Here is a 24,335-nt window from a genome sequence, read left to right on the forward strand (position 1 = left end):
GTGCGTGTGTGTGTGTGTGTAACAGATGGGAATGGCAGGGCATTGTAAGAGGAGGCAGTGCAGAAATGTGCTCTCCAGTGTGTTCTCTTTATCCCCCTGTGCTGACTCCTCTCGGCGGCAGACCCCCACGAAACAAGAGCAGATTGTCTGACACCCTCCACCCCTCCTCACGCCTCCCTCCCTCCCTCATGCACACACGCACACACACACACACACACACACACACTGTGGTCAACAAAAAAAGAGAGAAAGGGGTGTGAAACGGCAAAGAGGGAAGAATGGAGAAGGCGAAAGGGAAATGGGCGGCGCTGGATGGAGTTGATGCTTGAGGAAGAGAATCTCAGAGGGATGAAAGGAGGTGTTCGTAGTCAGGAACAGGAGCTGGAGCAGGGGAGGTGAAGAAGGGAAGATAGAGGGATAAAACAGTGCTACAAGTGGTTTACGTTTGCTCTGTGTGTGGGCATTTTTATGCATTTTCTGACAGAAAAGACAAAAAACAATCTTGAGCTCCGGATCCTCAGATGTTTTATATATATTGAGAGCAATCATGAGAGATCTGGGAACTTGGTTATTTTTCTACTATTTTCCATCATTTTATAGACTAAATAATCAATCAATTAACTGGAATATAACCAACAGGTACATCTATAAGATAGATGCCTCTGCTCTTCTGTTTTATTACTGTAACTAGGCAACCAAGGCTTAAAGAGTATGCATCTTCACCTGTATGAGCAGATTTAAGGTTTCTCACAGAGCTGACCCAATAATAATCTATTTGTAATTCACTTACATGTAATTTGGTTCGTCTGTCATATGAACATTTTACCCATGAATTCAAATGAAAGAAACAACCGATCTGGCAACGCGGCCGCTGGCGTTCCTCGAGCACTTGCTGAATGTGTTGATAGGACACCTGTGGCTGACATCATATCATGATAAACGCGGTGTGGATGCGTGCTCCGCTGCCCTCAGCTCTGATTACTATTGTGAACGCTGAGTTGGGAAACAGGCAGCTGCTCCAGTGGGGCGATTTTTCGCTGCCTTTGTTGGCGGCTCGTCCCACCCAGCAGGGAAACAAGTGTGTGCTCCAGGACTGAGGAAAAGTGGGAACCAAAGTTGTCACAAGCAGGCTTGACCGTTCAGAAGCCACGCCCACATTTAGAATCACGGAAAATCACCTTGAATGAAACACTCACTCACTTTGTTTTTGTCTTTTGTTTTGTTGTTGAAGGATCCTTCCGTCTCAGTCCAGACAGGAGAAGAAGTGCTGTGCAGAACGAGAGACGGCGCTCTGCTGTTGTTGTTCCATGTCCTCTTCTCCCCGCCGCCCCACCGCCATCCACCATCAATCCAACTCCCCCTCACCACAACACCCTGCCCCTCCACTCTGGAAGAAAAGAAATCAACCCGAGCACTGTGCCAGCATCTCCCTCCCTCTCTCATCCCGCTCCACAGGAGGAAGATGAATCTCAGGAGAGGGAGAAAGCAGCACGAGCTGCTGCGGCGTCCGTCATCACGGAGCCGCACCGGGAACTGCTGCTGCACCCCGGGGCCGCTGGGTTAGAGCACCCGGCGTCACCGACCTCCCTCTCCCAGGGGTCGCTCTCAGATTTAAGTCGTCCACCTTCCAGTTTATTCAGCCGGAGCACCGACCTCACCAGCGGCAGGAGCAGCATCCTGTCCGGTAAAACCTCTACAGTGACGGTGGAATTACCATCAGTGGATCATTTTAATAATTGATTATATTTTTAATAAGGAAAAAATGCCCTTCACAATTTCATTTATGATGATGTGCAGAAACATCCCTATATCTTAGACTCAACACAAACTGGAGAACACATAAGTTTTTCACTCAGTAACATGCAGATGTTTCAGCTTCCACTTTAAAAGTATTAATTAAGACTTTAACAGGCAATAACTCAATTATCTGCTGCAACAGGTGGGTGTGGTTTGATCAGATTTGATTGACAGACTTCCTTCTGTGTTTTTGCAGCAGATATCAGGGACTGGGACTCAGAGGGAGGTGGTTGTTTCCGCCCTCCCCAGCCTTCTCCAGTGGTGCAGTTACCTCTGGCCTCTCACCCTCCAGCTGGATCCAACCCTCACCGATCCCCAACGATCGCCAGCGCCAACCCTCCTCTCTACGAGCCGCTCTTCGGCCGAACCAAACCGCTCTCGTCTCGCTCGGCTTCAGGCCTCCACCCTGATTCGGATAAACCTCTGAGCAGAAGCACAAAAGCATCAGAACATCTGCACCCAGGTGCGGCGGTAGGTCCTGGTCTCGACCCCTCTTTGGACTCTGATCATGGCCGTGTTACACTGACTTTCCCCTCAGCCACTTGGTCTTCCTGCCCAAGTCCCCAGAGGACCACTCCCCGCTCAGGGTCAGGAGCAAAGCTGACCCCTTCCCCTGCAGCGAGCGGGCTGGAGAGTCATCGCTGGCCTGTCCTGCCGCCCATCTCCCCCGTCAGAGGTGAGAAATGAGCTCTGCCAGCCACACATGGACCGTTCGCACCCCCCACCTGACACCCCCACCCCGCCTGGCGCTGTGCTCCTGCCCACGTTCTTACACCCTGATTGTCCTGAACATGGTTGGACATCCACCCGTAAACAAAGAGCCCGGGGCCAGACACAGTGAAATCAAAGCCTGCTTCTATAGTGAGGCGTTCAGATGCTCCTGCCCCCGTCCGCACATTGTGAAAGCGTTGCTGTCAGCCTGTTTTTTTCTCCCCCCGCCTCCTCCCACCACGTAATAAATAACGCAGAAAGCTTTTCTTTTTCCTCTAAATCAGCAATAGAAAGGAAGGCTTTTGATGAAAAGCTGGTACCGTTTGATTCCTTGTTCAAAGGCATGAGGGCCCCAACAATAGAAGGCGAGGTCCCTACCTCGTGTGCCGTGGCTCTCAGGCCCCGGCTCCCCCGTGCCTTCGCTATTCTCTGGACTCTGAGAGGGAGACGTGTAGCCGATGGTCATAAATCCACACTGACCACCGCTCGCTGACGGCAGAACACTGAGGAGCACCGCCACAATAGAATACCTCCGCGGCTTTCCTGCGGCCACTAATTTACCGTTCCCAATGGGGATAAAGGACGGGGGCCACTGACATCTGACTCCTCCGAGAACTTTATGAAAGAAAGCAAACAATGTGGAAATTGTGTAGGGATTTTCTCTTTTCTATCAGAGACATCTACTGTTCTCTGTGTGGTGCTGTCCTGCAGGGGGGCCCATGCTGTATCGGAGCACGCTGTTCTCTTCATGGCAGACACAGAGCGAGTGTCACTGGTTCATTTATTTCACCGCAGATGGAGGCGATTCGAGCTCAATGCGGCCTCAATGCTGCGGCGTGTAAAGCTTAAAGGATAAGTCTGGGTTTATTTCAGCTCCTGTCTTATTTTTTGGAGTCGCGGCCGTCATCATCATAACACTGTTCTCAGCGAAGTAACTGCTGACACAGCGGCGTCGCTAAGGCAAGATGCGCAACAGGTTGTAAACACACCAACCTTTCACCTAAAATCACTTTATTTGAAGGTGTTTGCACCAAAAATGTTTTACTTGAGCTCGGTCACGCAGCCATACGCCCCTCCTCATCTGGCACTGTCAGACAATCTCAGTCCAGACTCTTCTGCTCTGTGGTTCCCTGATGGGGAAACAAGTTACCGAAAGGTAATCAGGAGAAGAGGCGTCCCTCTCTATCTGCAAGAATCTCTTGAAGCCTCATCCCGTCCGAGAGCTGCCCCTCTCCTAACACCCTCGCGTGACTGACTAGCGCTTACCTTGTATTTTCGCCGGTCTATAAACTGGGATTGGGTTCATCCAGCTCAGATTGTAGTTCATGACCTCTACATCGGTTAATACTCTCTGACCAATCAGTGTCTTACAGTATCACCCAAACGTATCAGGTGCTAGCTACAACTTCTTGCCCGATGGAAACCACAAAAGACGAGTGAAGTCGAGTCGAGCTGTTGATCTTCTGAAGTTAAAGAAGCTTCAGCACTGAACTCTCACTTTGTACCACGACGTCTCCACTGCAGCTTTCCGAGAACATGTTGCCCACTCGATCCGTGTCACTCAGACCGCTGACGTCTCATCCCGCCTTCAGATGAAATTAGAGGTCATTTTTTTGCGCTGAACAAGAGCTGGAGATTTCTTCACCGCCCTCCGCTTTTAGAAAATCGCTGTGTGTTGTGTAAATGTTGCTTTAGCTCAGGGGGATTCTTGCCTTGTCGCACTGACTTTGAGCTGTCTTGCCACGTTCCCAGATCTCAACAGCTACCTTGGTGTGTACGTTGTTATTGTCACTATAAGGGACGATGGCTAAAACTTAATGAATCAAGACCCAGTTGATCTTTGAAGAAGTTTTATACAGAGATGTTCCTCTTCTTCTGTCTTTGAGAATTGGCTCAGTAGATGAGGATGTTGTGATCAGGTATTATTGTAACCCTGTGTGTGATTTCTGTACTGTATATGCTTCCAGAGGCTGATGGGAGTTTCCTCATCTCACTCAGCCCTCTGTGACCCCCCCCCCCCAAACTCATGGTTTTTCTCAGATCCCCTACAATCCACAGACTGACCCCGGGCCGACCTCTTTTGAGCAACATCTCTAGAGTGTAACTGTCCCGGACAATGAGGTGGGGGCACCGGCCCGGCCCGGCCTGGCCTCTCCACTCGGTCCCGGCACTGTGACCAGGAAAAGAGGGCCACCGGCACACACACAAGGCCTTGTCTGTCTCTAACTCTGTGGTATCACACTCGGTGACCTCCCGCCACCACCCCTTAACCTCCCCGAAAAAACTGGCCCTGACTCGGCGCGGCCCTCGTCGGCTGAGAATGACAGCTGAGTTGACAGCAGCAATGCGCTTTGAAGTGTCAAGTCAAGTCCCTCCATTGTCTCCGTGAGTAGAGCGCCGAGCCGCTCAAGTGCACAATAGTGCGGCGGTGTGTGTGCGTGTCACCGCTCTACTCGGCGTGTACATTTATACCCGGCCGTGTGGGCAGACGCGGAGGAGCTGAGTTTGCCTTTTCCTTTTAGAGCCTCTGTATATATTATCCTTTTGTCCGGAGGCCGAGCTGTTCTGCATTTCTAATGTGAGAAAAGCCTCAACAAGCCTCTTTCAGGACGATGACAAAACACACCACCCGGTGAAACTGTTTCACTCGCTAATCCTCTGATTCCTAAACCAGGCAGGGTGAAATAGTTTTGTTTTGATGGTTTGAGAGGAGATAAGTAATAAGTGATTAGCGTGACACTTTTTGCCATTCCTTTGAGTGAGGTCTGCGGTAATTAGAGCTTAAGGGCAGAGCTTCTTGCTCTGTGTTTATTGAAGGTGAGATGAGACTCCTTTCGCCCCCGAGGTTCCGACTGTAACGCCGTCCTCTTGACAGACCTGAATACCTCACCTGTGTGGCTTCTCTCCTGGAGGTCCCGGGGTTGTTTTGTCCACTTGTCGTAGTGTAAAACCTGGAAAGGCTTTAACTAAGCCCACAACAACATCCAGCCCAGATTTATAGTCTGATATCAGCGCATCAGACAACGTCCCCCAGGAGCGTTTCCTCTAGCCGCCGGCTTCTGTGCTTTTCTTTGTTTATTTACATCTCATTAGTTCCCGATCCGGACTCCATCCCCGAGCTTTACTGGAACCACAACAAGTGGAGAAACTGAAATTTGATGCATTACTCTTTAGCATATATATTGAGAAGAATCTGACACATTTATAATGACATTTATTATTATTTATGATACTGACTGTTTTTTTTATTTCGAGTGCACTGTAGAAAGTTTATTATATTTTGAAGAATTTTGTGTTTTGTGAAATCTGCCAGTGGAGTAAACAAACAATAACTTGCAAATCAGCCAATTACAAGACAGTACAGGCAACGTAAGGTCACCTAGTTTTCCCTTCAGCAGTTAACCCTTAAGTGCCCTTTAATAAAAACGCTCAGCAATGTTCCCTAAAAGCTTTATTCCTCAGGCTCTGCAGCGTTTGTTTAATCTGTCATTTTAAAGAAAAATAGATTCAGTTAGTCCAACTTATTCTGCTTCTAGTGTAAGAAAATATAAGATTTAATCATGATTCAGTTGTTTTATTATTATTCATACACTTGTTTGCTGTATCCACTTATTTCCTAACGCAGCAGCCCTCTGTGCCCACGTGGATCATTAAAGTTACATCTAATCCTCATCATCATCATCCAGATTACCATCATAACACAACTACGCCCACTCTGTTGCAGGACGCTGTGGCACGGCAGCGTCACGCTACTCGGAGCTCAGCTGCAGTCGGTCTCATGTGTTTGATGAACTGGAGGCCATCGCCCCTCGGTCTACTTCCTGTCCATCTCAGGACCCTGCGTCAGACTCCTCAGGCTGCCCTTCACCTGATACAGGTACAAACACACACACAAACACACACACACACACACACACACACACACACATCACCCCAACAAGCCTGAAACTAGCTCTTATTATTATCATGAAAAGCTCATTATAATATTCCCATCAGCCTCAGTTGTACTTGGCGTTTAATGCTAATTTACAAATTAGCTCCTTTTTTATTTTGTTTTTTTTCTTTCTTCTTCTTTTCATTTTAAAAGAATGTCAATAAAATAAAAAAATAAATAATAATACTCATCAAAATGCCCAAAGTGTTTTTGTCCAACACATGAAAATATTCCATTAAAAAAATGATAAAATGGAGGAAAGAAACGAATCTTGCAATTTCGAGTCAAAATTTAGAGACTGTTTGGCTTTTTTTTCCTTTATGATTCAGTTTTGTCAATTCATTTCCTGCCCATCTTCTAGTCAGTTTTAGACTCGTTCATCTTTAGATTAAAGTTAGATTATTAAGCGTATTTTCTTTTTTAAATTTGCAATGAACAGATTAAAGTTTCGACTTTATTTTGGCTCCTTCTTCATTATGTTGTGGCAGAAAGGAAAAGGTCCATAAATACGTGATTGAAAGTCATGACCGCCAACATTGTGTTGCACTTAATGTGTTTATTTGTTGTTTCCATCTCTGCGTGGCTCCATTAATGTCTCAATTAGCCGTGCTCTCCTTCCTCTGTGACTCCTGCCTGGTTGCAGACAGGGATGGGCTCGTCTGAGCACTCACTGTGTCAGGTCTTTGTATCAGCCCATGTTGGCCAACAAAGGCTGAGTAAATGTGGTGTGTGTGTGTGTGTGTGTGTGTGTGTGTGTGTGTGTGTATGCCTGTGTTAGATAGCATGTGTAAATGTGTGTGTGTGTCCTGGAGGTGGTTCAGTGAGCTGGGGAGAGAGACGTTAGCCAATGAAGACTTCCTCCACCTCCTTCGCAGCCCGCTAATCCCTGACAAGGTGTTTAACCTGCTTGCTTGACCCCAACCTCGGTCTGAACCTGGCGACCTTTGCCCCGAGGATGCGGAAGGATCAGGGCAGCCGCTGCCACAGCAACCGCAGCGTGATAACATCAAGTCAGGGCTCAAACCCAATGCTCTGCCGAACGCGAGCTAATGCTCCAGACTGATTTTTATCAGAGACTGACAAAGCGCGATTTACATCTGTATAGAATGAGGCTGATTTAAAGCCACAATGAGCAGGGATTTTATTGAGAAATGCAGATGTCTTATCAGGTTAAATCACACAGTGGCAGAAATGAAGAGGAATATTTCATTGTCTGATGCACGTGGGGGTTTTCCAAACAGCCCTGATATTTTAAATTATTTAATTAAAGCTGCTCATTCGCACTCGCAGAGAAACACTGAGCAGACACACTGTGTTGTCACTTTTCAGATGTAGGAAGCTTCCTGTTGTCTTTTTGTGTCTCGAGGGTCATTTCTTCCTCACCAACTGAAACCATGCAGATTTGTTGGAACTAGAAAAGACACTGGGCCGAGCACAGACCTCCACGAAGGCCCAACAGTTCTACACAAGTCTGCAGCAGATTATACAACCTCACAGATCTCTCTGCCGTTATTATGTCTGATTATGTTTTTACATCAAGATTTAAACATTTATTATTGATGAAGATTGTTTGTCACAGTGTTTAGGAAAGTGATTTCTTGAATCCGCCCCTTTAACAAGATGGGCACCAGGATTTTAATGGGGTCTTCCCCCGGGGCCATGACACATCCCTCCAACGAGTTCGGTGCAAATCCGTTCCGTACTTTTTATGCAATCCTGCTGACGAACAAACGAGCAGAATTTACCTCCATGTTGGAGGCAGCAAAGCCAAAGTAAATCTCACAGACAGTTTGAAAACGACCTGATAATAATCAGACCAGATCCAAATACGGTTGACCCAAACAGAGAACACAGACGCCGGCAGGAAAATGACTGAATCAGACTGAATGTTCTGGGCTGCTCTGAACCCGAATGGACCCATGAAGAACTCAAGTCCACAGTTGCTGCTGAAATCAAGTCTTTCTTGACTGTTCTCCGTAAATCCGTCACTGCTTGGTTATTTATTACCCAATTCTGGGTTTTTAATCGGCTCCTTACCGACCTATCAGGCGTCAGAATGAGAAGCTGGTGCTCTTCTGTCTCTGTGACCCTGTGTGGGAGGTAACCAGCGTGTCCAACACCCTAATCACCAGAGTAGTCGTTTGTTATCTGCCACCAGTGTTTGCTAAGTGTCTGTCACTCTTGCGGCTACTTTTGGCTAATGACGGACTAATGCTGGGCCTAACTGCATGTGTGTCCCGCCACATTATGTTACAGCCGCAGTTATCCCAGGGATTTCCTCTCAACGACTCCTTCGTTTATCAGCCGAGGCAACAGTTCCTTTTTCTCACCTCAGGGATTATTTTACCAAACATCAGCGCACCTACAGACACCCATAGGAGTCTGACCGGCCAACTGAAAAACCTGCACAGAAGGGTGTGTGTGTGTGTGTTTGTGTGTGTGTGTGTGTGTGTGTGTGTGTGTGTGTGTGTGTGTGTGTGTGTGTGTGTGTGTGTGTGTGTGTGTGTGTGTGTGTGTGTGTGGGAGAAGACTGGACACGTTGCATAACACAGTAAAAAAAAAAAGTTTCTGTGTGTGAAAGCTATTCTAATGTAAAAGGGGATATCGAGGCTTTTCTGCAGCTTTTTGGGATGTTGCTGGGAAAGAGAGTGTGTGTGTGTGTGTGTGTGTGTGTAGCGGGGCTACCTGCAGCGGAGCGTGTTGTGTGAAATCCCCTCGGAGAGGAATGGCAGCTCCACACCCAGCCAGCGTGGGCCGGGGATTTGCATGGGCACTGAGCCACACTGTCACTGATCCGCTTTTAATTGGGTGTGACGATGAGAACTTTGGAGCTCGAGAGAGAGAGAGTGGGGGGTATGAGTGGGGGGGGGGGGGGGGGGTGGGGGGGTGGGGGGGGGGTTGGAGGTTGTGTGGATAGAAGGCAGGGAAATTTACAGTCATTTCATAAACCGGTTCAACAAGTCGTTGATTACAACCTTGAGTGATTATTTTCAAAGGTCAACAGTTGTAAAATCTGTAAAAACACGTTTTTATATTCGTGGGCTTTGATTATGTAGCAGATATTTTACAGTGTATATATACTCTTAGACGTGTGTCTTAATACATCTTATTAAACCAACGGCTGGAAAGGAGTCGGCTCGCAGACGTCTGATGCAGTTGCACCTTCAGTAACTGATGAAATAATTACATAAAACGAGAAAAGCAAAGTATCTGAATTCCACATTTATGCAAGTGCAGTGACTCTAAAGGGTCATTCAGTCTCATATTAAAATCATTTTCCAACAGAATTACGATAATTCATCTGGTTTATATTTCTAATGAATCTGCAGGACAGACCCATCAGTGTCTGTTTCCTTTTATGTGTGACTCGTCTTTGCAAAAGCAAACCTGTCGGGCAGAACTCAGAATATGTGTTTTGTGCTGCAGCGCTGCAGGATATTTGTCTAGTATTTCAGACTCTGTTGCCTCCCCCTGCAGAGCTGTCTCCTGGCCTGGCAGCGCTGACGGTGGGCTGTGACTCAGGGAATCTGGGCTCCCTGTCCCGGGTCCAGCTGCTCCTCTTGGACCGACCGGAGCCTGAGACCCTGGAGAGTCCCTGCGATCCGGAGGAGGAGCTCTCATCAGAGCAGGACTGGATCAACCTGAGGATGCAGTACGACCCACGACTGACCTCAGAAGGTAAAGCTCTTCACGACAGAGATTCAATAGTAAAATTCCACATTTAACAGTCAAATCAATAAAAAAATAAAGTTCTCCAAGCAGAACAAATATCCGACTCTCAAAGTTAAAGCTCTTAAACCTTATGGGAGATAGTGACGTCCATGGGAATTTGTGGGGAAGCAACATAAACTCAGGCTAATTCCTGGATTAAATATAATCCTGCAAAAACACCCAGATACACTTTAGACAAGTGGCTTGTTAATACCAGATGGAAAAGGAGCCAAAAGAGGAAAATGTAATCTCAGTTCACTGGGTCTGAACGTCCCGCTCTGACAGTTTGAGTGAGATCGTTTGATAAGCAAAAACCGTCACTTTAATAACAGGGAGCAGTCAGACAGGTGTGTGTGTGTGTGTGTGTGTGTGTGTGTGGAGAAAACACATGAGCCAGACTGGGGGAAAAACAAGACTCTGGAGGTGTGTTTTCTCAGTCCGTGGCTCGGCCTTGAGAGTAAGCGATGCCTTTATGGCGGCGAGCAGCTTGTCTTTTAACGAGCTGTGATACCGCCTCTCATCTGCTCCCTGGCGTGCCGCGGCGAGCTCTTAACTGCTTTTCTTCAGAGGTGTGGCAATCGAGAGGAAAGGTTTATAGGGATATCAGGATGTGCCATATTAATAAAGATCAAACCGCTGGAGTGGATTATTAACTGGGAAAGTCCGACTAAGACAGCCGGAGACACTTAGAACCCGAGCTTTGCATACATGACAATGGATAAGAAGCTGAGCCGAGTGTGTCGTTTAGAGTCTGATAACAACAGGGAGAGGGAGATAAACACAGTAGATGTTTAAAGGCTCAGTTCAACCAAATTAAAAAGAAACATCTCACACGTAAAGAGTTTTCCATGTGTTTACAACATGGACAAAACGACTGCGACGTGGTGCCGTCACGCTATCAACCACCTCGGCGAATATTCACTCTGACGCTCATTCGCTTCGACTGAACTGACACGTTCAGGAATAGATTTGCTGTTTCCTACAGTCACAGTTCACCTTTGTTCAGTGCTCACCTGCAGGGTCCATGTGCTGCGTGTACGGGAATGGAGAAGTCATTATATCAGCAATCTGCCATAGTCCTGTTCACAGTATTAGACCTCAAGACTAACTAAGTCACGAAGATGTTAAGTTACAGTTATATCCTTCATATTAATGCACCAAAGTATCAATAATGTAGATTTTACTGCATAAAAGTATTTTAAAAACTGGATATTAATGTAGCAAAGTATCAATAACCTGGATATTGAAGCGTATTGAGTGTGAAATATGGGTTTGACCGCAGTAAAAAGGGCCGGTGTTTTTGGAAAGAGGCGATGCTGTTGAATATTTTAATGTAAATATTCACCTTCACTGTGACAGAAGCAGAAATCTGAAAACCCGTAATAATAAAAGCAAAACTCCGCGCCAGGTTACAGATCGCTTTTTGTAACTCTGACAAACTCTCCACCAGCAAAGAAGAGAACAGGTCACCGTGGCTGCTGTTGTTATTTTTATTCATGCATCTGTGCCACTGCTGTTTACAACAAGAGAAAATCTGAATCTCTCTCTCTCTCTCTCTCTCTCTCTCTCTCTCTCTCTGTCTCTCTCTCTCTCTCTGTCTCTCTCTCTCTCTCTCTCTCTCTCTCTCTCTCTCTCTCTCTCTCTCTCTCTCTCTCTCTCTCTCTCTCTCTCTTTCTCTCTTTCTCTCTGTGTCTGCAGAACAAAGTTTGCACCTGGCACGCTGCTGTAGACAGGTGCTCCTCTGGGGTTTTGTTGCTCCATTTTTTGCCTTTATTTGCTCAGAGATTAAGAGCCATAATTGGAACTAATACACTACATTACTCATATCTGTGCACACACACTCAAACACAAAAGACACGTGTGCATGTAAGTGTGCGCCGGGGGGCTAACATTTATGTACACCCGTGCACGGACGCACACGGCCGCTGCCGCCCGCCCGTCTGCACCACAACTGCACACACACAATTGCCTCCTCTCCCTTTAAGCTTGACGCTGTGTCCTGTGTGGTTTTGTCAGGTGTTGTGAGGCCCCTCACAGCTGGCAGCATCTCTGAAAGGTGTGACTCCGCAGGGAAAGTCCGGGAAAACAAATCGGTGAGTGCCGCTGCCCCCTTTTGCTTTTCACTCTCTACCCCCCTCCTCCGTTCATCTATCAGATTTCCTCCAAAAGCAGCGCTGCGGCTTGTCGTGAGCAAACACTAAATCTTCCAGAATCAACTCCTATCAGACAATGACCCCAAACCTGGTACACACAGTCTCCCTCCCACACAAAGACCCCCTTTTATAAACTTGAACTGGCATGCATTTATAACTGTCATTCCAGTAAAACGAGCTAAATTGTTGTTGATAATTGAGACACAATATAACAGAGGGCACGCGGCGTGCAGCAGGTGTGTGGTTAATCAGTCACGGGCTGCAGGAGGGCGGAGGGGGTGGGGGAGTGGGGGGGGGGGGTTGACTGTACGGGAACAGGCAGCCTTTTACACCAACTCATTGCTCTTGTCGCAGGGGGGTACACTCGGCTAAACGCCCGACACGGTGGGATTCTTTTGGAGGATGCACCACCACCAGGATCAGACAGGGGTTGCGGGGTGAGGGGTCAGGGGGGTAAACAGGGCTTGTGCATGCTGGGCTGCAGTGGAATGGACGCAGGTGCTCCACGTGATCTACGATTAATCTCCCCTTTATGACGGATGAGAGAGAGAGCCCCTGAAAAGCATGAATGAGACTCATAAGCCCCCCACAATTATGCCCAACCACAATGAGAAGCTGGAGTGCTCCGAGCAGGATTCATACCACCATTTGCATAACACACCTCGCCGGAGAAAGTATTCACACACTGGATTATTTATAATGGAGAGAGGCTGATAAACCAGTGGTATGTTTGGAGTCGTAAAGTGGGAGGAGCTGCTGGTATTTGAGACTTTTCATTGAGTCGATATGTTCCTGAACCTGGAAAACATGGGGAATCTCTACAGGTTTATGTTCAGTTGTAATTATTTCAACTTCAGCTAAAGTTCCTGCGGTTAATAGCTTTAAGTAATTAAAGTACCTTAATTATACATTTCCGTCAGAAAATGTAAATATCTACATTATTTGAAGGTGTCAGCGTTTCCACAGCCGTGGAGTCTGTGTGACTTCTGTCGCTGTTATCTGATTCAATGAAAACTGAAGACTTTCTGCTCCGTTTCATATTCAAAGCTTCTTACCATCAAACCACCGGAAGCCTTTTATTGTGCTGCAGGGAGTGGCCAACTGCTTACTCCTCATTCAATAAAATCTGAGCCGCATCCAGATCTGGATCTTTTTCTTTTTTCTTTTTAGGAGTGGTTTTGTCATCAGACCAGTTTGGGTCGTTGACTTTTGAACTGGAAGCAGCAGAAAGTTCCTGATTTTCGGGAAAACAGTTGCATCACAGAATCCGAGCGCTGCTCCTCAGGGCATGTTGCAGGTGTCAAACATGATGACTTTGTTTTTTTAATCAGAGAACCAGATATTTGTAGATAAGGTAGTTGCTGAGAATTAGACCGGGAGACTTTATTTAATTTGCTAATTTAAAGCAGGAATTCGTTTGATTGACTTGTGGTTGAACTGTTTCTGTCTTCTTCCCCGCAGCATCAGTCTGACGGAGGCTCCGGCTCGCCATCTTCATGGATCATAGACCAGAGTCCATCGTACGACATGTTCAGATCCTCGTATTCTCCCTGCCCGTCCAATCACAGTACTGTATTCCTCACATCTACGCAGAAAATATTCATACTACATGATCTGTGTGTGCTGCTATGACATACCACGTCTCTGTTGAAAACTGGCTCTCATTTTTAAGGGCCTATAACGACAATACTTAATCAATACGAGAGCCTGTCTTCGCCGCGAGCATCTGATCCGGTAAAAGCCCATTCAGTCCCTGTCAGCTCTGGTTTATTAGGAGCCATTGTCTCCTCACTGTCAGCGCCGTGTTTGGCGTTCCCTTGCCTCCGGTACACTTAAGCCCGCTAATCCTCCGCTAGGGCCAGCTGGTTCGCAGTATCACCTTCACCTGTGTGGCCGGCTTGTGTACATTCATGAGTGATGGGTTCAGAGGCAGCGCTTACTGTACAGACCACAAACACTGGAAAAGCTGGCAGGAAGAAAGGTCAGAAGTACTGTCACCACGTGGAAACGGAGAGCCACCCTCGAGCTAATAGATGACTCTTTTTCCTCCCACCTCCATTCGACCACGTCTGTCAGGCTGTGATCATGTTCTGCTTCTTTCCCCGCTGGGTGACTCACTTGTCCGGTATCAGTCATTGTGCTATAGCACTAATGGTCCGTGGCTCGCCGTGTTCCTGGAGGATGTTACAAAGGCATCCATCATACGAGAGATTGATAAGAGGGCCGTGCTGCAGCTAACCGTTTAGACCGAAGGATATCAGTGATATGTCTCTGTAATCCTCCGTGTCTGATGTCGGGCTGCTGAGCTTAATTATTCACTAAGTGTTTGTGGTGTTTTTTGGTGAAATACATGCAGGTGGAGTGGAGGAGGATGGAACTATAAATCAGGCTGTGCTGTGAAAAGTTTTGACATCAGTTTTCACAAAACTTGCAGTGGTAATGATCCTGTTGGGATTGTCCTTATATTTTTTTTAAATTGTTTTATATCCTAAAACAAAAGAAAAAAACATGGCTCAATGACAAAACATAGATACATAGATACTAGATACTTACTTATGACCCTCGCCCCCCAACCCCGTATCACTACCCTCACCCTCCCTGCCCCATACCCCCATAACCCCACCCTAGAAGGTTATATATAAGATCTTAGGTGCTGAAAGGAAGCACCAACACACACCAAAATGTGTTATGTCACGGGGAGTGCCATTCAGCCAGTGTAATAATATCTTCTGTAGTTCTGGAGGAACTTTCCAAAACATAAATAAGTCAAGTGATGTCATCAGAGTTATCTCAGCTTTGGCTTGAGAGCGACAGATTTAGACAAATGTGGTACAAAATGTTTGAAATATGCGGGCAGTTACCCGTCAGGGATACCCGGGGATATTACCAGTTCAATGGTCAATATATCATTAGAATATCCAACGTTTTTATCTACGAAATATAAAAGGGGGACAGTCCTGATTTTATGTATTATGACCATGGTAACTGTTGTACGACTGATAAAACGACAACTACCTTTGAAGCAGTCACAAAGACCAATTGTCTATTTTATTCCTCAACTATTTATATTCCTTTAGTTCGTAAGTGTCCACAGATAAAAAGAACCAAAATCATTTTTCATAAAAGTATTCCAGGATATAAATATTGTCATGTGAAGTCCATTTCTGTCAGACTTCTTCTTCTTCTTCACTTCTTCAGACGTAACTTGGGGGACTTTGGGCATGTTTTGTTTTAGTTTAGCCTCATTTTTGAAGCTCTGTTGGCTGAAACAAACGCAGCAGTAGAAACTGTAGTAATTCACAGTTAAAAACAGGGACTTTTACAGGGACAGCTCCAGCCGGGGACAGGCCACTAAAAACGGAGATATCTGGTCACCTTACTCTCTGTGTTTAACTGGATTCTTTCCAAATTGTTGACTCTCCTGTGCAACATGATGCTTGATTGTCAGGGAGGAGCGACCACACCCATGTCGTCGCTGTGAATGGGTTTTATACGATTTAAGTGCCCTTTTTTCTGTCTTTTTTTTTTTAACAGAATGATTGATTTATTAGCTTGTTAAATGTAAACAATGTACCTCCATTGTCACAACATACAATGAGTAAAATTCCCTCTAGCTTTAAAATGCAAAAATGCATTTTTTTTTAGCCTGTTACATTTTAAAACAACAACTTTCCCCGTTTAACTACCTTGTAAGAATTAGACAAACATGAAAAAAAAGATGTCACCTAGAGGATTTGGGTGATGGCTTGTGCGCTTTGACCTTTTAGAGGCCAAAGGCATGGTCACCCTCTGGGGGGGAGGGGGTCATCAGCAGGGCGTGGAGAGGTCACGCCTGAGGTCACGCAGTCTCTAAAAGATGCCCAGTGTGTGGCATGTCTTTGTGTGGATAGGTGAGATTTGGTTCCCCTGGAGGTGCAAGCAGTTCAACCATTCAACAGGGCCCCTAAGTAATGGAGGGAATGACCTCATTTTGACTCAGTGCATCTGAGACAGTTGAGAAAATGGGCTTGTGGCACCATTTGCATGATGGGTAGTTGATCTGTTAACATGAGCTCGGTGAGTTAGGGAAGACAGCCAAGTGGTGAGGTAAAGATGATGCCCGAGGTTAAAGGGACAGGTGCATGCCAGAAAGTTACTTATTATAGTTCGGCAGTTTGCATCAAAAATTACAGTCCAACCTGAACATACAGTTATATTTCTATTATTCATTGTAACTGACACTTTCTGAAGATTTAACTGTCTCCAATTATGTTGCATGTTTACTTCCGACTCCAGAAGTTGCTTGAGAATCATCATGTTTTGAAGTTTTCTTCAGTATCAAAGCAATCCAATAACAGTTATCTGTATGTTGATTAGTACCATTGCAAAAAGGAACTATAAATAGTAAATTCAATATATTTTTTATGGTCCAATTTCCCAAAATGGAAACAGTGTAATTCAATGACTCACTGGCAACATTTTACTTCCTGTATTCAACGACCTGAGGGGTGGCATAAAGCTGGGGATCTCACGAGACGTACCCTGAATAAGTTAGACCTCAGTATCAGTCCAGCTCTGACAATACTGTATGCTGCATTTCCCATAATGCAACTGAATATCATCTTTCCCCAGGAAGGGGTTAGCTTTCAAACTTCGAAGCTAGTGAACCGACACTCATTTAAATTTTTTCTGACGCCTGTTCCACATCAATGAATCATCCACCTCTTTGGATCAATTGAAAATGGCCGCGTGATACTGTGATTAAGCCGAAGCCATAAATCGGCCTCGATAAGATGCTGCTGCTGCGGCTCCCCGGAGAAGCTCATGATAAGACCTTTGTCCGTTTGCGCTCATCAGGAATTCATAGGTAGAGTAATCCCTCCCCTCATAATTGTTTCATGACTGTTTTCACCCGCTGCCCCGGTCACTCAGCGTTCACCCCGGAGTTTAGCATTCAGCTGCTACTGAAGATGTTAGCGTCCAAATGAATGTGGCGACGAGCGGGGGCCACAAAGAGCACTAATCTGAACTGACCCTGGTGGATTGTTCCGGGAAAAGCTGAGGAAACTACGGCACAGATTAGGCCTCCAGAAAGACAGAGATGGCGCAAGCAGAGATTAGTCGTGTACTAAGCAAGGATCGTTTCCCCCCAGAGGACCACACACTGACAGTGTAGCCATGTCACCATTGTCTCTAAGCCACTGCCACTGTGGACTCGTTGGCTATTGTCTCCGAAATCCTCCAGCGTTTCCCCAAAAAACCTGGACTCAAGCCCTTTGATTGGCACTTGTCAGAGCTGATAGAGAGGGTGACGTGTTGGGAAAGGCTTCGATAAAGGAGGCCTGAAAAGGAAAATCCCCTCCCCATGAATAATAATTTGGCGAGGATTTTCCTTTTTACTCCGCCCCGCTCCTATTCTGCCATTCTTTCAGCAGATAGAGGAGTGAAGGCTCTGGGTGGCATCAGTGAATAGACCTCGGCACGCTAATTGTCTCGCTGATGCTCATCCCTTTCTCAAACATGCAAAGAAAGAGATACAAGTCCAACCTTCTTGCCTCTGCCTGGTGCGCTGGATGTCGGACCATGCTGCAGGGAGGAGGGGGGGGTGGGTGTAAAGGGCACAGGCAGTGTGAGTTGTGGGTGGTGAATACGTGTGTGTGTGTGTGTGTGTTTATTGTCTTGGATGGCCTTTTCGAGATCAGCGAGGGGATTTGACTTGGCCGCTCGCAGCCAAATCCAGCTATCTGCTGTGTTCAGATGCTGCGGTTGGTATGGTAACCTGCTCTGTGTGTTTTTAGATGGGCTCTTGTTTCCAGCTTGAACTGACCAGTAATCACTGTGCATTCATGGATTAGGCCGTGTTGGAGGTTAGGATAGGAGGGTTTCAAAAGGAGGAAACCAAATCCTGAATAATTTTAGTCGGAGGTCAACCCTGCTTTAAAGATTGTACATTATACAAACAGTCTGGACTTACAGATTTAAACCGCTGCTCAAATAATTGGCTGATTAACTGATTTCTACAGTCAGTATTTTACTATCAACATTTTATTTGATACTTTTATGTGATTTATCATTAGTTTAGCTGCTTGAATGTGAAGATTTTACTTTTTTTTTCCTATTTTATACGATTGTAAATTAAAAATCTTTGGGGTTTAAGAGTGATGATTTGACAAAAGAAGCAACATCGCGTCGGTACAGTGGCGCTGACAGCTGAGCACACAGCTAAACTTAAGAAAATGCAAATAGACAAAACACAAAGCAAACAAAGGAAAACGTCTTTAATGATTTGACATGAAAAAATGCACAAAAAACATAGACATCACAAGCAAATACAGAGATGCTGCAATCTGCACAAAATTTCATGTTGCCAAGGTTGTGGCTAAAAGAGTTAACAGCTCCGTGACTTAGCATGATGCAGCTACCTGGAGTTAGCTTGTTCAACGTCAGGTGCTTGAATAAAAACGACAGAACTGATAAACCTCATAGATTACTCAGATTATATTCCACGGAGCAGAACAGTGTGCACGTTTCTATTTTTCTGGAGTATAGCAGATGTTTGCAGTAATCTGACATCAGAACCTTAAACCTGAAATAAAACAGCACATTTGTTGTCAGTGTTCAGTGTTTGAGTATTTGCGTGTGTTTTCTGAAGTTGCGGTGCACTGATCTCTCAGGGCCACCTGCATTAGTCTGTGATGATGAGCATTTTTCACCAAGTAATCATGTAATTGTAAAATCAGATAACAGACTAATCTCTAATTAAAAGAAGTTTTGACTTTACACGTGATGCATTTGAATGAAAAGTTTTCGAAGTAATATTCACACGTGACATTTATTTATTTATTTATTACGACATCACTGTCGATATCCCGGACATTAGGTTTGTGTTTCCTCTGGAAAAAAAACACAGAAGAAATGATGAATCTGTTTCCCGAAGACGAACACATTTCTCCTCCTGTCGTCCGCTGCGGTGACATTGAGACTGGAGCGGGACGAGGCGGCCGACGGCAGCGCGTGATTGTGTGCAGCGTGGCGGAAGAGACGGCCCGTCCAATGAGACGTGGCTCCATCAATCTGCGGCGCTGACCTCTGCACGCTCACTGACAGGATAAATGAATCCACGCCTGCGTGTTTTTGGAAGGTTGCCTGTCAGCTCCTCCACCGGTCAAGCTTTCTCCTCCTTAATGAATGCAGCCATCTCCAAATGTATCACGTTTGAATTATCGCTCATGCGCCAACACAAGTAACACTCGTGTTTTTAAAGTAGGACGAAGAAAAGGGTCCGAAACTCTAGTGGAAACTGCTGTAAGAGACAATCCCAGCCTTCCTTAAGCTCAAGTCTGCATTGATGGAGCTCTTTGTCTCGGTGCTGCTACACCAAGAAGTGTATTCTGTGGACTTTGTATTCAGAGATAATGGGACTCTTAATTGGCTGGTCGGTGACAAAATGGATGGCTGTTTAAGTTTCAGGGAGAGCGTCCGTTCCTTAGTGAGACTCTGAAAGGGCTGAAGGGAGATGTGACTGTGGCATTTAGGAGAACAATGTGATGAGAATTGGTGTTTATTAAAGGACCAGAAATGGGTTTTTAGAGCTTTTTACTAAGTGGCTACTTCCGTCGACGACCATGAATGCAGATGTGGGTTTTTCTTGTTCAGGACTGTGTGTTTACACTGGAAAAGTTAGTCCCTGTACTAAGGGATAAATACGTTTCAGACAGAGTAACAGACACCACCATATGCAAGACTTCCTTCCATTTTTAATGTATTTCTTGTTGCATTTTCTCTGCTCCAGGTTCCAGCACAGATGAAGGGGGCCCCACCGAGGAGGAGCCCAATTATCCAGGACAGAGGGGCCAAGTTGAGTCCTGGCACGGAGGGAGGAGCCCCGAGAGTCTCGAAAGGAGGATGGACGAGAAGAAAACTAAGGTGCTGAACATGCTTTCCAAACTGCAGGACGACACGCCTCGCAAGAAAGGCAGCAGCAAAGGCTGCTCCAATTTTGAAGACTGTGAGTTTTGTTTTGAAATGGAAATTATTATTGTGTAGTTTCAAATCATTTTTAAACCCGGTTCTTGCTGTTAGTTTTTATTATGAAGTTTGCGTAGCAGGAAGAACTGTAGAAAACAAGTTTCATCAAAACAGTAAAAGAAAGGCGTGCATGATTTTACTGGTAAAACTGCTGCTCTGAAGTGCAAAGGAAATTTCATATGAAAAAGAAAAGCAGTAACTTTTTATAACTGACAACTCAAGGAATAATCAAGCAGGACAATATATGGACAATCAGGTAATAGATAATGAAGTAAGACATAATGAAACACACTGTAGAAAACTTAGAGCGACCCAAAGTCAGATTTCCATGAGAAAAGAATTTAACCTCAAAAGAAATAAAATAATTAAAGTGAATTAGTGAATCTTACAGATCTCACAGGATTAAGTCACAAATTAGCAAACTCATGGTCCTCGCCCCCCCCACTTCAGATTTACACATGAAAACAACAGTCCTACCTGAGCATCTAATAATCCTGTCCGGCGGGGGGGGGGGGGCAACACCTGCAAACGCCATATCTCATGATCATCTCAGAGGACAAAATGATCATCAGCGTGACGGATTGTGCTGCGTTTCGGTGTCTGGGATGAGCTAACTGGTCTTCCTGGATGTTATTTCATTATTTCACCTGTTTCACTTGAAGCAACAACAGCGCCCCCCCCCCCCCCCTTAGGACTTTATTAGCTCTGCAGTGTGGACAGTTTTGGTCAGAGTTGCTCATTAAGATGAATAAATGTTAGGAAACAGGCCCTGGTTGAAACTGCCAACTCTCTTCTTTGCATCGTTTTTACATAATAGACCATGTGGGAAAAACACAAACACCCTGACACATTTACCAGACCCTCCTCTCGACTCGGAAAAAAATTCCCCTCAATTACAGCACTTGATTTTTAGAATGGCTTTTTTTTTTTTTTCCCCAAACAGGAGTTTAGCCAGGAGTTCTCCAGTTTCCCTCAAGTGCCTAGTTTCTGGCATCCAAGCCTTTGTGAGAGCGCTGGGGCCGGCGGGTCCCACAATAAGCATCCACACCTAGGGTCAAGGTTGAGGGGCCGGCCCGGCGCAGAGGTCGGTCAGGTCAGAGTTCTCCTGTGAGTGCTGGCACACATGAATGGGACTGATTGGACAGGTTTGTTCAGACGGTAATCAAGCAGGATAAAGAACGCTGCAGCTGGCCTCTCCATTCTGCAGCAAGGTTATTGCTGATGGACAGGAGTACGGACTGTAGTGTGTGTGAGTGTGTGTGTGTGTGTGTGTGTGTGTCCTTGTACTTTTATTCTTGTGAGAATAAAGTTGAGTTTTATGTTGACACTGTGACGTCTTGTCGGCTGCTCTTTGCTTCTTTAATATTTTCACAGCGACAGTTCAAATGACGAAGGTGTGAGAGACGGCGCTCGTGGTCATTTACTGACTTTCAGCTCATTGTTTATCTGTGCAGCCACAACTGTACCGTCCCGTGTCTGCCTCTCTCTCCCCCCCCCCCCCCCCCCCGCTATTTTTAAGCTAAAAAGCTCCGACAGCCAACGGGGCTCTGCCTGCTCAGCATCAAACAGACACAGTGAGAGACTAGCTGGTGAACGAAGTGGAGCGTTTAGCAGCTGATCCAGATGTTTGAGCTGGCGGGGAGAGCTAAGAGGAAGTTGCTCCTTAACTGCTGGATGTGTAAATACATTTCCGTTTAGCGTTTAGACTGAGACGATGAAACTTCCTCTGACAAATGAAAAGCTGAATTTGTGGCTAATGTTTGGAAAAATGTTCTTGCAGTTTGATGTCAGATTGCTGACTTCATGACTCCTCTCCGCTGGTTCTATTGTTGAACCACTGTCACGTGGTCACAGCGGCCACTGTTCAGCAAACAAGCGAATATATCGGCTCACGATGGAGTTCACAGTTAGAATTAGGTTTGTGCCATTTACAGTAAACAAGCTCCTCTGGAGGTGAGCACGGCTCAGGAGATGAGAATGAGCCAGAATCCCTTTGAATTAAGAAAGTTAAACAATAGATGTTGATGAATAATTTATAATTGACTTTCACTTATATTTATCTATATATTATCTCATTTTGTCTTCCATATCTGATCAGTTTCCATGTATTGATATCATATGTAGAGCTTTGCAGTTCGGGTTAACGAGGAAAAGTTTTGGTTGAATTTAGGTTTAAAGGATTGGAGATGAATCCGTTGGCGACACTGGCGGTAAAACGATGTTCGGTGTGTCTGAGGTCAGCGCTTGTGTTTGTGGGCGTGGAGTGTTTAAAGAGCGAGTCCTGGTAAAATCTGAGTGTTCGCCAGGGGTCCTTTTGTTTAGTCGTGTGTGAGTCCTCGCACATACACACAAATTTTTGTGTGTGTGTGTGTGTGTGTGTGTGTGTGTGTGTGTGTGTGTGTGTGTGTTTGTGTGCGCTCGCTACCTCTCCTCCAGACACTTGTGACTGTGGCTCCTCATTAGGCTCTGAAAAGGACTAACTGGTCATAATTGTCTGTTTTCGGGCCAACACTGACCACTTGCCAAAGGATTCCCAAAACAGAGAGACTTTTTTTTATTCCCTCTCATTTCCTGTTTGTTTGTCAACCACATGCTGATGACATTTCCAGAAACATCATCTTAAAAAATTAATCCAAACAATAATATTCAAAAATCTAATATATAGTGGCTCTAGGGGCTTCGTTCAACATCGTTGTTTCTATCTGTAATTACATTTTTTCAAATTTTCATATCTTATTGAGATGATTCACAGTTGTTATGGCATATTGAAGGAATGAAAAATGTATAATAATACATAAGATGTAATAATACACATTTTTAATACATAAGCAGTTATTGTATTTGGCTAAACGGGAGGAGCATGAATATTAAAGGTCTCATATAGTCCAAAGGTCTCTGTCCATGTGTAGTGTGATTATAGATCAGGTCTAACTTCTATATTAACACTGTGAAAGTATCAAAGCCTCAGTCCACAGAGAAATGCACACAGCCTGTATTCAGACACTGAGCCTTAAAACCAGCCGTCAGGACTTCCTGTGACTTTGTGATGTCACAACAAAGCAGTCACCGTCCTCAGCAATGCCCCAAGCCCCGCCCACCTGGACCCACCATCCAAACCTTGCAGGATTTAGTTTCTCTTCTTTACCTGAAATCTTTATTTGATCTCAGCAAAAACAATCCGCCAATCAGAAGACAGCCTCAGAGCCTCCTCTCTTCTGATTGGCTGACTGACCTGTTGTTACTAGAGCTCCAGAGAGAAGCCTGAGAGAGGAGATGTAAAACTACACTGAGATGGTTTTTGGTTCTTAAAACCACAAATATATCTTCTTATAGATCAACACTTCAAAATAAAACACAGGAAAAGTGTAAATATGGGACCTTTAAGTTAATATCTTTAACAACCGGATATAAAGATAATATAATTATGTAATTACTATTGTTAATTTGGCCCATATTGTCTCCCTCTGTGTGTGGATTTTATGTATGTTCTGGACTCGATTAGCTCCATTAATTTCTGCCTGTGACGCCCAGCGGGGCTGAACAGACTGTAAGTGCGTGGAGAGCAGGGTGACACTGATGTCAAGTAGCTGCCGTCTCCTTTGTGTCGCCATAGAGCAGCAGCTTAGCGCCTGTTAACCAGCGGCAGAGCGTGGTGTCGGGGGCTCTGCGGGCCGAGGTCTCTGACGAATGTCGGTGTTGATGTGGAACACCTGCCGGCCTTGAAGCCGGCCTCTCTTTGACCCCGCCCACACAAGGGCACCCTACATTACTGTCTGATACCTGTGGGTGGAGGGGAAGCCTGATTGTTTAAAAGAAAAAGAAAAAAAAAAGGTCTCCTAAATAAACAAGAAAGACCAGTTGCTTCAAAGAGAGATGGAGGGAGCTTAAAGCGAGAGTGTGAGGTGTTTATGAATATGTGTGTGTGTGTGTGTGTGTGTGTGTGTGTGGTAGGATGTCCGTTGTGTGCGTTCGGGTACAGTGCCTTTATGTAACCCCTGTTTGCTCAGCCTCTGCTCTGGAAT

At 45.5% G+C, this 24,335-nt stretch overlaps 1 protein-coding gene across 9 annotated transcripts in view; it reads left to right on the forward strand.

Moving 5' to 3' along the window:
- LOC130163822 (uncharacterized) overlaps window positions 1-24,335 on the forward strand; it is a 63,659-nt gene that overhangs the window by 25,441 nt on the left and 13,883 nt on the right. For 8 of the 9 annotated variants that reach the window (XR_008826526.1, XM_056368239.1, XM_056368238.1 and 5 more), the window contains 7 exons: window positions 1,232-1,684; window positions 1,994-2,473; window positions 6,233-6,385; window positions 9,920-10,120; window positions 12,170-12,246; window positions 13,768-13,873; window positions 20,078-20,293. Coding sequence is in view for 8 of the 9 variants with exons in the window: in XM_056368239.1 (XP_056224214.1) it covers window positions 1,232-1,684; window positions 1,994-2,473; window positions 6,233-6,385; window positions 9,920-10,120; window positions 12,170-12,246; window positions 13,768-13,873; window positions 20,078-20,293 (1,686 nt within the window). In the remaining variant the exon portion in view is untranslated. The remainder of the gene's footprint in view (window positions 1-1,231; window positions 1,685-1,993; window positions 2,474-6,232; window positions 6,386-9,919; window positions 10,121-12,169; window positions 12,247-13,767; window positions 13,874-20,077; window positions 20,294-24,335) is intronic. The other variant, XM_056368243.1, reaches the window with a different exon arrangement.

Source organism: Seriola aureovittata, chromosome 22, assembly GCF_021018895.1.
Source record: "Seriola aureovittata isolate HTS-2021-v1 ecotype China chromosome 22, ASM2101889v1, whole genome shotgun sequence".
Taxonomy (NCBI): Eukaryota; Metazoa; Chordata; class Actinopteri; order Carangiformes; family Carangidae; genus Seriola; species Seriola aureovittata.